Source organism: Anolis carolinensis, chromosome 5, assembly GCF_035594765.1.
Source record: "Anolis carolinensis isolate JA03-04 chromosome 5, rAnoCar3.1.pri, whole genome shotgun sequence".
Lineage (NCBI taxonomy): Eukaryota > Metazoa > Chordata > Lepidosauria > Squamata > Dactyloidae > Anolis > Anolis carolinensis.
This window is the reverse complement of record NC_085845.1, coordinates 160,222,128-160,235,296: the sequence shown is the minus strand read 5'-3', so window position 1 is coordinate 160,235,296 and position 13,169 is coordinate 160,222,128. Positions and strand designations below refer to the sequence as shown.

The 13,169-nt window shown below is 40.9% G+C and overlaps 1 protein-coding gene across 1 annotated transcript in view; it reads right to left on the bottom strand.

Moving 5' to 3' along the window:
- Positions 1-10,710, bottom strand: part of alx1 (ALX homeobox 1) — a 50,753-nt gene extending 40,043 nt beyond the window's left edge. Inside the window, exon 1 of the mRNA XM_003221135.4 lies at positions 10,253-10,710. Within this exon, the coding sequence (XP_003221183.1) occupies positions 10,253-10,493 (241 nt within the window). The 5' untranslated portion in view covers positions 10,494-10,710. The remainder of the gene's footprint in view (positions 1-10,252) is intronic.
- Between the last annotated feature and the right edge of the window lie 2,459 nt (positions 10,711-13,169).

Sequence of the window (13,169 nt, the reverse complement as noted above, 5' to 3'; positions counted from 1 at the left end):
CATTAAGGAAAATTACAAGCTTTTGGGTTTCAGGTAATAGAAAGATACAAAACAAAAACAAAGTTTCTGGAGTATAACAACTACTTTCAAAGTAAGTACTACACAATTAAACAGGAAATAGCACTTCCAAACAGAATTTTTTTCAAATTTTGTTACATGGTGTTATATTTTTTTAAATTAATTAATTACATAATAAATAATCCAACTCCATGCAATTGTACCCAGAAACAAGTCCAAATGCGTTCGGTGAGATTTCCTTTCAGGTAACTATGCATACATTTGGACCCTTCCAATGCAAACCTAGCATATGTACTCAAAAGTAAATCATTGTGAGTTTAGTAGAGTATATTTCCAAGTGAATCTGTGTAATACTAGAGATTTAAACACTTCAGCTATAATTCTATTTACACTTACCTGGGAATAGGCGCTTTGAGACCTACTGACCTAAATTCAGTTGTTAATAATGTCATATACAATAAGGAATAGCTTGGAAAATAAATTCTTATTTGAGATCAATCTATGTAATGGGTCTGTGCTTGACAGTTGCTGAGATTTAAAACTGAATCAGTTGAAGCATATGCCATTGAAATGGGGCATTTATGGCTACAATATAATACTTAAATAGAAGTGAGTATCATTGTATTCAATCCTTGAATTTAATAGAGATGCATGTGTGTGCATGCCTTCAAGTAATCTATTCATTTATGGTAAACCCATGAGTTTCTTAGGATTTTCTTAAGCAAGGAATATGCAGAGGTGTTTTTGCCAATTCCTTCCTTTGAAAATAGTCTACAGCAACTGGTGTTTCTTGGAGACCTTCCATCCAAGAACTAACCAGGACTGATCTTGCACAGCTTCCAAGATTGGAAATGATCAGATGCCTTTAGGGTATTTAGAAATAACTCTTCCAAATGATTCCAAATCACTGTATTTGATATTCAGATGAAATCCCAATTAAAATTATTAGAAGGAATTGTGTAACAAAGAGACATTAAAGAGCATATCATTATCTTAAATTAAAAAGGGTAGCAGGAAAGGAAATCAAACTAACACAAATTTTTCCTCCTCCACAAAAAAAAACCAAAAAAAAGTCTTGGCTTTGTGAACATTTGTGGGTTTTTTTCAAAATTATTGTATCTTCTATATTTAGTTACAAAGAACCATTTGTCCTTGGGAAGACATAGGATTATGATTAAAGATGGGTGGGCAATATGAAGGAATTTTTCTCCTCCCCCCTCGTATGAATTCTGTCTCCAAAATGAAATTTTCCTTCAGTCCCAAATTTCTAAAGTTGCAATAACTTAAAATTTCAGTTGCACATTTACAAATATAAAAAGGGGCAAGAGAATGCCAACACAGCAAATATAAACATTCTAAGTGTGAATTATTTTCAGGGCTGTACTCCTCCCAATGATAGAAATCTGGGGAAAATTTCATGGGTGAGCAGAATTCATTTGAGAGGACAGTGTCCTCTTTTCCACATAGCTGCACACTTGTCTTTTAAGCCTCAGGAGAAATATACAGCTTTTCTTGGAATATGCCACATTTCCAAGAAAACTGACACACCATAAGACTGGAAAATATCTTTGCCTTTTCCCAGTTCTTTTTCTTTTGGACAGGTGGGAAGTGGGAGAGAGGTTCCAGCCTTTCCAGAGCAGTAAAATTTTACAAAGGATGGCACCCAAGGTGCCCTTAGGAGCTTGTTTTCACAGCTCTCTTCCACTCCCGGTAATTTCATTAGTTCGTTTGGTATAATTTTAACCAGACCCAGGCTGCAGTCCAGTTTCCCTCAAGGTAAAAGCCTTACTGAAAACATTGAGGCTGACTTCCAAGTCTAAACTGAATACATCTACACTGCGCAGCTGTGCAGTTCAACACCACTTTAATAGCATAGAGTCATGAGAGATGCAGTCTTAGTAGGTCTTTAACCATGTTGTGTCCCACCTCCAGTCTTGAGGAGAAGCGGGTAATAAATTATTATTATTATTATTATTATTATTATTATTATTATTATTATTATTATTTGATACACAACAAAATTAGTACATAGCAAACAAGATCACTATGCTAGCGGTTGTATTGAATCACATGCTGGACACTTCCCAAATGTCTAGGATACTTGTCTATATTAATAACAACAACAACAACAATGTATATAATAATAATAGACACTTGTCTATTAAGTGTCTATTATTATTATTACTATTATAATCATTCCTTCTCTGCAAAAGTGCTGCACCAAATTTTTAATCCTAGGATTTCATAGCATTGAGGCATGATAATTAAAGTGGTATCAAGCTACATTAATTTTACAGTATAGAATAGTTGCACCAACTGCTACTGGGAAGCAGGCCTCATTGACTTCAATTGGGATTCACCTATGAGTAAACATCTTTATGTTGGGGACTGTAAATTAGGATAGAAATTGATGGAGTTTTCTCAGCATAAAGTTTTTCAAAATCAGATGGGAGGTACATAATGTACATTAGTTAATTGTCAATGTTTAAGTTCTGCCAGCATTATTTTCAGTTAAATAGGACTTTACTGTTATTAAACCATTTTGACTGTTCTCTAGCATTTTCCTAAACCAAACTGAGAATCATGCAAATGTTATGACAAACCATTTAAAACAAACTATGTTAGACATATTACATTTAAGGGTGGGAAAAATAAGCACATCATGTGAAATAAAAGTTCTAGCTATTTTTTTTTTCTCTGAGTCCCCAAACGTTTAAAGCTATTCAAAACTTCAGTTGAGCATTTGGGGAGAGAGGATGGTCTAGAAATAAAGTTTATTATTATTATTATTATTATTATTATTATTATTATTATTATTTTCTGTAATGCTATAAATTTGGGGAATTCAAAAGCAACGTTTTTCTGAAAGGACAAATTCAAATGCCCCCCTCCCTTTTTTTTCTACACCTGAGACTCTAGGAGATTTCTTCACTTCCATTCTCTTCTTATGAAACTGATTGCTTTTAAAGGTCGTGTAAACTTATTATTAATATTTAAGACTTTTTAAAAATCATTTTACTATTTTACCAGTGGGGAAAAAATAGATGACAAACAGCGATGCAATAACTGATCTACTCAAAAATAAAACCAATTGAATCTAATGAGATTACTTCCAAGTATCAAATCCTGGCTGATTCCTGTCTAAGGGAATCCTTTGTTGGGAGGTGTTAGCTGGCCCTGATTGTTTCATGTCCAGAATTCCCCTATTTATGGAATGTTATTCTTTATTTACTGTCCCAGTTTTAGAGTTTTTTAAATACTGGTAGTCAGATTTTGTTCATTTTCATGATTAGAGAGAAGCCATTGAAATCCACAAGCATGTGGACAATTTCAACAGAATGGAGAAAATCATGAAAATGAACAAAATCTGGCTACCAATATTTTTAAAAACTCTAAAATCCGGACAATAAAAAGAACAAAATTCTGAGAACAGGAGAATTCCAAATATGAAACAATCAGGGCCAGCTAACATCTCCCAAGAAAGGATTCCCCCAGGCAGGATGCAGCCAGACCTTGAAGCTGCAAGGCTTTTCAATGCCAATCAAGGTGATTAATTGCCACATTCAAACGTGCCTCATACAGACAAGAGTTTTCTCCCACCCTGGACCTTACACAAATATATAAACCTCACTTGCTTAGTGTCCAACAAACCTCCCAACCTCTTAGAATGCCTGCCATAGATGTGGGCGAAACGCCAGGAGAGAATGCTTCTGGAACATGGTTATACAACTCAGAAAACTCACAGTAACCCATTATTATTTGAAACACAACAAGATGAGTCCACAGCAAACACTCTGCTGGCTGTTGTATTGGATCACACGTCGGACACTTCCCAAGGGTCTAGGACCATTATTATTATTATTATTATTATTATTATTATTATTATTATTACTGTATTATTATTTTCAATTCATCATTAAAATGGCCTCATTCTACCATTTGGTGCAGAATCAAAGTAAAAATGCGACATTTTTATGTACAAAACAAGAGGAAATCTATTTACTAATCAGTTATATACTATGAAGTGTTAGGAAAAGATTGTGCAGTTGCTGTAAACAACCAACAACTGCTGACTCTAAGATTAAATACAGACAGGAATCAAATGCCTGCTTTTTAAAAAAAATCTCTGACCTTGAAAACATTGGGAGCAAAGAAAGAAAGGATTTCAACTTTTGAAGACAAGTATTGGAAGAATTCAAGCAATGGGGCTTTTTTAGTAAATTAGTGTGGGTTTTGTTAATCGGCATGCAGTATTTGCTGAATAATCGGAAAGATCTGCGAGCTCGTTAAACTAAACGACGTTGCAATAAACATTTCACATTTCATTGCTTTGTCGGCTTTAAAGGGGAGCCCAGCTAAACGGGGATGGCGGTGGAAAGCGGTAGAGAATGTCCCGCTGGTTTCAAATGGAAATTTGCTAGATTCAAAGGGTTTGGAAATACAAAAAAAAAGGAGGGGTTGAAAGAGTGTTTGTTTTTAAAGGGGACTTTTATTGTTCTTCTACATCTCAAGTCGGTTGTGCTTGTCAGAGATTTTAGAATTTAGTACACGAAATACAGACCTTTTTTCCCTCTCTCTCCTGTAGAAGGATTAACAAGATCTCAATCTGTACTTAATTGGAGGGAAATTGGACTGAGGGTTGATAGATTTATTTGGAGGTCATGTCTATCTTTAAGGTCGGGAAGGTGTAGGAAGGCAAAGAGAAATGAGTCAGTGGCAGGAAATAGAAATTGCGCCAATTGATATATAATCTAAATGTGCAGTTTGACACCACTTTGACTGCCATGGCTCAATGCTATGGAATCCTCGGAGTTGTAATTGTGTTGTCGAAGGCTTTCACCTCCCAACAAAGGATTCCCCCAGGCAGGAATCAGCCAGGCTTTGAAGCGGCACGGCTTTTCAATGCTAATCAATGTGGAAGATTAACACTTGCATCCAATACACAAGAGTTCTTTCTCCCACAGATATATAAATCTTACTTGTCTAGTTTCCAACAGATCTCTACAACCTCTGAGGATGCCTGCCATCGATGTGGGCGAAACGTCAGGAGAGAATGCTTCTGGAATATGGCCATACAGCCCGGAAAACTCACAGCAACCCGGAGTTGTAATTCTTCAGCTTTATTTCCCATCTTGATGTGTGTTAGTAAAAGGTAAAGTTAAGGTTTCCCTAAGCGACTCTGGGGCTTCGTGCTCATTTCCATTTCTAAACCAAAGAGCCGGAGTTGTCCGTAGACACCTCCATGGTTATGTGGCTGGCATGACTGCATGGAGCGCCCTTACCTTCCCCGCCAGAGCGGTACCTATTGATCTACTCACATGTGCATGTTTTCGAACTGCTAGATTGGCAGAAGCTGGGGCTAACAGCGGGCGCTCACCCCGCTCCCGGATTCCAACCGCCAGCCTTTCCCTCAGCAAGTTCAGCAGCTCAGCGGTTGTGTTAGTAGAAAGGGGAAAACCAAGAATGGGGAAAAAAACAATTCAACTGAGGGCTTTTCAATGCGCCGGGATCTTGGATTGATCGAATAGATCCGATCAGGGGAAATAAATTGTCTTATTGTATCTTTAATCTTATTTATTAACGATCGGCCACCAAAAGATTTCAGTTTAAAGTCGGCTTGTTTGGTTTATCGACTTCGTCAAAGAAATAATATGAAAGCAGAAAATGCCATTGCATGGAATATAGTACCGCGGATGGGTAAAAAAAGTTGCCTCTTGGGTCATAAAAAACGTTATGAATGAACATATGACAACACAAGTTGCTCCAGATGATAGCCTGAACTATCCTCTACCGTTCAACATAGTCACCATTAATTTGTACACATTTGAGCCATGGTTTAACCCAGGCATCAAAACCATTCTGGAAAAAAATCAGGGTTTTGCTTCCTGGCCCGTGATTTTAAAGCTGTTTGAACCTCATTCAAGCCATTGAATCTGAAACCACGTAGGGTGTCCAGAGGCCCAAACAGGTAAAAGTCAGAAGGGACCAAATCAAGGCTGTAGCGTGGGTGAGGTCATGGGTGGAGAAGCAAAACCCTGAATTCTTCCAAAATGGTTTGGATGCCTGGATTAAACCATGCCGCAAATGTGTCCAAATTGATGGTGACTATGTTGAAGGATAGTTTTGCGTAAAGGATAGTCCAGGCTATGTTTTGGAGCAACTTCTGCTGTTATCTGTTCCTTCATAACGTTTTTATGACCCAGGAGGCAAAGCTTTTTGACCCACCCTGGTCTATACTAGACTGGCAAATGTGCTCTCTCCTTTAGAATAGATTAGTGAATCTTGAATTACCGCTTGTTTCTGAAATATTATAAATGGACTAAAATGTTAACTTTTGGCGTTACTTTGAAATAGCTATTCATTCAATACTCTATTTGTTTCAGTTCAGGTTCTCAGCCGTTTTTATTAGCCTTGATAGGATCCAGATTAAATTGAATTTGCATCCTATTGATAGCAATGAGACAGGCATGATTTAATTCATACTCCCATTCAAACAGTAACAGGATTCAAATGACCCCTGATCTAATCCATGTGATAGAATATACATATTAGTGTATGTATAATATAACATGCAAATGTGAGTAGATCAATAGGTACCGCTTCGGAGGGAAGATAATGATGCTTCATGCAGTCATGCCGGCCACATGACCTTGGAGGTGTCTAGAGACAACACTGGCTCTTTGGCCTAGAAATGGAGATGAGCACCAACCTCCAGAGTCCCACAACTACACTTAATGTCAGGGGAAAAGCTTTACCTTTACTAATATAACATACATTTAATATTATATGAATACTTTAAAATGCTATAATATTATATAGTATATTATAATATAATAAAATATTATATTATATGCTATATTATAATATAATAATATAATATAGTATATTATAATAATATTATATAATGTTACTAATATTATACAGATGATGTACATATCAGGCAGTCCCCAAGTTACAATAAAGGTAGGTTTTGTAGGTGACTTTGTATGTAAGTTGGCACAGGTACATTTTTTAAAGTGTAACTACAGCCAAACATATGTATATATTGGCTTTGGATAGCCTAGGGAAGGTTTAATAGTACATCAGAAGATTTCCATTCACTTTTTGCCCTGTGGGTTTTGAAAAATGTAGCTTGTTGGGGACAAAGCTTCAGTGGAGACACCTTTCCCCCAAGATAATAACTCTTCCAGGAGCTAATTTCCCTTCCTAGGGGCAGATTCTCTATTTTATACACTTTAATTAATTACACTGCCCAACACACATTTTGTTGCCTCAAATGTTAGCCCTACTTCTATGTATATTTGACCTGCTGATTCCAAAAAGATGGCACCCATTTTCTCCTATCAGCTCTATTTTTTGAGATCCAGAACATATCTATCCTCATCTGCTGGCCCATGGAAAACCATGATAACCATATCTAAGAAATTAGAGCTGATTTTCTGAATCAGAGCCCTAAATATTCCAAGGAATAGGCCTAAAAACCAATACTACATGGAATTTCTGTTGTTTTTGGCAATGCTAATTATATTGTCATCCAACAAGAAGATTGGAGGAGATAATACTGCTTCCATGGGAAGCACGTTCTCCCACGCGTGTCCCTGAACCTATTAATGGGATCGTGGGCTGGCTTTCTGTTCTATTATCGCTCCTCTAGGAGTTCCTAGAGTAATTCCCAGGCCCTGTCTGTAAATCCTTCCAGAGAGTCCTTTTCATTACATTAAAGCTAATAATAATAATACTAATAATGCATATAATGTTCTTCTTTCTCTTTTTTCTATATATTGCACGAGGGAGATATTTTCTCCATCAAAGACATCAGAGTCATCGCCCTAAGAAATGGAGGCAAGTTTGGATGACCTACAACTGGAGAACTAAAGTGACCCAACTTTTTGTGAAAATGCCTAACTTCTTTCTCTTTTACCATGGAAAGGAATGAAGGTGAGAGGAAGACCTGAGCAAGAAGGTCAAATCCTCAAGTGGGGAGGCCTCCAAAAAAAAGTAGAAAGGAAACTTTTGGGAGGAAGCGCGGGGATCAAGTGGTGAATGAAGCAGTCCAAATCCTCCCCAAATGAAAGGTCCCTTGAGCAACCAAATGCCCTTCATGCCAAGGAGACCTTTGCATAGGCGACCGCCCTGGAAGACCAATAGGCAATCCTTCAGGGGGGAAAGGACTGGCAAAAGCACCTCTGAGGACTCGCCCCACCATGAAACTCACGGGTTGGGTGGCCATAAATGGACAAGAGCATTGAAGGCACAGATAAACCCCACAGAGAGCGAAAGGAAAGTCGCATTTCCCCCATATGGGTTCCTTCTCTTTTCCCAACTGCATCGCTCCCTCCCTTAGGCAAAAGAGCTCTTCCCATAGACTTGCAAGGCATTGAGCGACTAAAAGGGATCCACACCTCGTGTAGGTCTCAGCGTGCATCTATTCTACAGAATTATTACGAATTCTGTAGAATAGATGCACCCTGAGACCCACACGAGGTGTGGATCCCTTTTAACAATTTCAAACAGGAAGTTTCCCCCCAATTTTTGTTACATAGTGAATTATTATTATTATTATTATTATTATTATTATTATTATTATTACTCCAGCAACTTCGTTCACAAACTATGCTGAATTCGTTGAGACTGGAGAAGATATTCATTGAAAAACTATTAGTCAAATGTGCTGCCGGATGTCCCCTAAAAACAATGTTTTTTGCAGACTAGTAAACGTTTTCCATGTTTTTTATGGGAAACCCAATTAAGAAATTATATTTATGACCCAGGAACAAACAGCGTGTTACATACTAGAAGGAGAAGTTATTACTGGGCTGCCATTATTATTATTATTATTATTATTATTATTATTATTATTATTATTATTATTATTATATTATGACACAGCAAACAAGATAGATATGCTGGATTTCGTATCACAAAATCACAAGTCGAACACTTCCAAAGTGTCTAGGACTGTGTGATGTATTTTCGGATTAATAATAATAATACATTATTATTAATTCTGTAGCATCCTGAGACCCACACAAGACGTGGATCCCTTTTAACACTTTCAAACCAGGAACAGTTTTCCCCCCAATTTTTGTTACATAGTGAATTTTTATGTTACTGGTTTGAAAGTGTTATTTTCTATTTAAGTGTGCGGTCCTTACTTTGCTGCAATACTCCAGCAACTTCGTTTTAGTGGTTGCCACAAACTATGCTGAGTTAATTGAAACTCGAAGAGATATTCATTGAAAAACTATAGTCAACTTGCTGCAGGATGTCCTGCAAAAACAATGGTTTTTTTTTTTTTGCAGTTTAGTAAATTTTTTCAATGTTTTTTTTTGTGATAGACCCAATTAAGAAATGACATTTATAACATAGGAACAAAAATCGTGCTACATAGAAGAAAGAGGAGGAGGAGACGTTCTCGAGAAAGGGAAGGAGAAGAAAGAGAAGGAGAAGAAGGAGGAGAAGGAGAAGTTCTCCAGAAGGAGGAGGAGAATGAGGAGGAGGAGGAGGAGAAGTTCTCGAAAAGGAGGAGGAGGCAGAGGGGGGAGAAGGAGGAGAAATAGAAAGAGGAGAAGAAGTTCTCGAGTAGGAGAATGAGAAGGAGGAGAATGAGGAGAATGAGGAGAAGTTCTGGAAAAGGAGGAGGAGGAGGAGGGAGAAGGAAGAGGAGGAGAAGAAATAGAAAGAGAAGGGGAAGGAGAAGAAGAAGTTCTCGAGAAGGAAAAAAAAGGAGAAGAAGGAGGAGGAGAAGTTCTCGAGAAGAAGGAGAAGAAGGATAAGGAGAAGGAGTTATTACTCGCCTCTTATTATTATTATTATTATTATTAGTAGTAGTAGTAGTAGTAGTAGTAGTAGTAGTAGTAGTAGTAATATTAATTCTATAGAGATACACCCTGAAACCCGTGGGATCCCTTATAGAAACTATAGTTTTAGGCGTTCTTTCGCCTTCTCTGCCGAATAACGTTAGTGCCCTACCAAAGTACAACTCTTAACGAGTCCACAGAGCCATGGCAGTGAAAGAGGAGTCCACCTATAAGTTCTACAGCTGAAATAAACTCTGTTTTCCCCCCTAACCGGCCAGAGAGGGACATTCAAAAGAGGGAGAGGGACTTCCTGCTGAAGCCCCTTGGCAGCCCACGGCGAGTGGGAAGGCAGCGGAGAAGGGCGTCCTAACCTTCACACACACACCCTATAAACACACACACACACACGAGTCCCAAGCCTGGCCTCGACTCACCGGATCCCTCCCTGGCCGGGGAGGCCCTCTCCATCCGCGCGTGGGGGTTGTAGGGGGCTTGCCCCACGCATTTGCCGCCCTTGCCGTAGAAGGCCTCTCCTCCTCCTCCTGTGCCTCCTCCTCCTCCTCCTTCCAAGCCCTCCATGACGTGCTCCAGGGGGGCTCCGGGCGACAAGTAGAAGTCGCCGCCTTTGCCCGCCGCGGGCCCCTTCAAGCCGAATTTGTCGCCCAGGAACTCCATAATCCCCGACGGAGCCCGCTCCCCGCCGCCGATGCCGCTTGTTGTCGCCTTGCGCCCCGACGGCCGTTTTATATCTTGAAGCGCAGCGGGGGCTCCTTGCGCAACCGCCCCGAAAGCCTTTGGCTCCACCCAGAGCTCCCCCTTCTCTCTCCCGGAGTGGGGAGTCCCCAGACAACCGCAGCCCGCTCGCCTTTGGCCTCGGATCCCAAGAACCCGGAGGCTGCCCTCCGTCTTCCCTGCCTTTCCCCGCTCCTCCCCTTCGCCTGGCGACGCCAAGAGGGCGGGCAGGGGGATTGGGTGGCCCTATAAACATTAGACAAAGCGGGGAAAGGGGGGGGGGCTTGGGAAGGGAGGGAGGGAGGGATGCAGGGGAAGAAAACTCCCCCTCCTCCTCTTCTCTCTCTTTCCCCCCTTGCCTTCTCCTCCCTTACAAGGAAAGTCTCGTCCACACTGAGCATTTAATGCAGTTTCGAACCGGGCTTGAAGAAAGCCGTGGGGCAGGGCAGAGGATTTCCATCCGAAACCCAGTTCGCTGTTGGTGACATCAACCACAGAGCACCAATGCGCATGAAAGGCTTTGGTGGGAGTTATGTTGCATCACTCAAAAGGTCAGTGTAGACGGAAGGCTTTTCTCGGTCCCACTTCGGTTTGCGGAGCGCGGATTCTGGCAGACTCTCTCCTCAGAAAAAGAGGTCAACTGGAAGGAAGGAAACTTGAAAATTCTTCCCATAAAACAACCACCTGGGGAAAGGACCCCAGGAAGAGCCCTTAGTCCATGAAGGTAAGTGGTATTGGATTGGCTTTGTTTTTGTTTGGAGCTGCACTGACCATTTAATGCAGTTCAAAGCCAGCTTCAAAGGGCAGGCGATGGGAACACAAACATCACGGGACATAAAAGGCACTGCAGACTAGCTCAGCCAGAGAAGTCAGCCATAGCAGAGCACTTGATGAACCAACCTGGACATGGCATCCTCAGAGGTTGGGAGCTATGTTGGAAACTAAGCAAGTGGGGTTTATCTCTATCTGTGGATTGCTCAGGGTGGGAGAAAGAACTATTTTCTGTTTGAGACAGGTGAGAATGTTTCAATTGGCTACCTTGACTAGCATTGAATGGCCTTTCAGCTTCAAGGTCTGGCTGCTTACTGCCTGGGGGAATCCTTTGTTGGGAGGTTTTAGCTGGCCCCGATTGTTTCGTGTCTGGAATTCCCCTGTTTTCAGAGTGTTGTTCTTTATTTACTGTTCTGGTTTTAGAGTCAGCCATAGCAGAGCACTTGATGAACTAACCTGGACACGGCATATTATTTGGGAACAGAGAAATGCTGGACCACTCCAACAACCACCACGTCAGACTACACAGAGAAGCCATCGAAATCCACAAGCATGTGTGCAATTTCAGCAGAAAGGAGAATGAAAATGAACAAAATCTGGCTAGTAGTATTTAAACATTCTAAAATCAAGACAGTAAAACATTCTAAAATCAGGACAGTAAAAATCAACACTCAAAAACAGGAGCATTCCAGACAGGAAACAATCAGGGCCAGCTAACACCTCCCAACAAAGGATTCCCCCAGGCAGGAATCAGACAGGCCTTGAAGCTGCAAGGCTTTCCAATGCTAACCAAGGTGATTCATTGCAACATCCACACCTGCATCCAACAGACAAGAGTTTTTTCTCCCACCCTGGACCTTCCACAGATATATAAACCTCCCTTGCCTAGTTTCCAACAGACCTCACAACCTCTGAGGATGCCTGCCATAGATGTGGGCGAAACGTCAGGAGAGAATGCTTCTGGAACATGGTCATACAGCCCGGAAAACTCCCAGCAACCCAGTGAGTCCGGCCATGAAAGTCTTCGACAACACAGAGAGAAATCAGATTGCACTGTGAAGCTAACCTGCGAGCTGAACGGTTCTGTATTTCCTAACAATGACCATAATAATAATCACAATCATGACCGCTTTGGGTCTCAATCAAGAGAGAAAAATGGGATGTCATCACCATCATCGTCATCATCATCGGCATCATCATCATCATGGTATTATATGGCCATACAGACCGGAAAAATCACAGCAACCCAGACCACAAACTCCCAGGAAAGGAAGATCTCAACTGTGCATCAGTTCACTGTGCTTTGTGGTTTGTGTCCTCCTCGCCATCCGGGCCTCCGACTAGGTCCAAAAGTTTATCTTGCGCAGCGAAACGCGCTTTCTTCGATACCGGTTTGAAACCTCATGGAATGGTTCGAGCGGACAGAGCCTCAAAAGGAGACTTCCGAGAATGGGGAGACAACAGAGTTTGCTTGGGAGACTTTAGAGACCAAAGAGGCGAGTGGCGCTTCAAGACCATTCTCTATGAATCCGGAACCTTTTCCTTTGTCAATAACAAGACGCAGATGTGCCGAAAGCAAGCGGGGAAAGAGGGGGGAATGTGCCGCTTGGAAAATAATAAACTGTGAAGAGTTTGACAGCCCACATAGGGAATAGCAAGGCAGCCGGGCAAAGGTGGAAATCCCTGATTTAGGATCGCCGTAAGTCGGGCAGGAAGGCATACAACCAGGGGTGCGTTTGCACCAGGCATAGGCAAACTTGGGCCCTTCCTGCAGGTGTTTTGGACTTCAACTCCCATCATTCCTAACAGCCTCAGGCCCCTTCCTTTTCCCCCTCAGCCGCTTAAGCG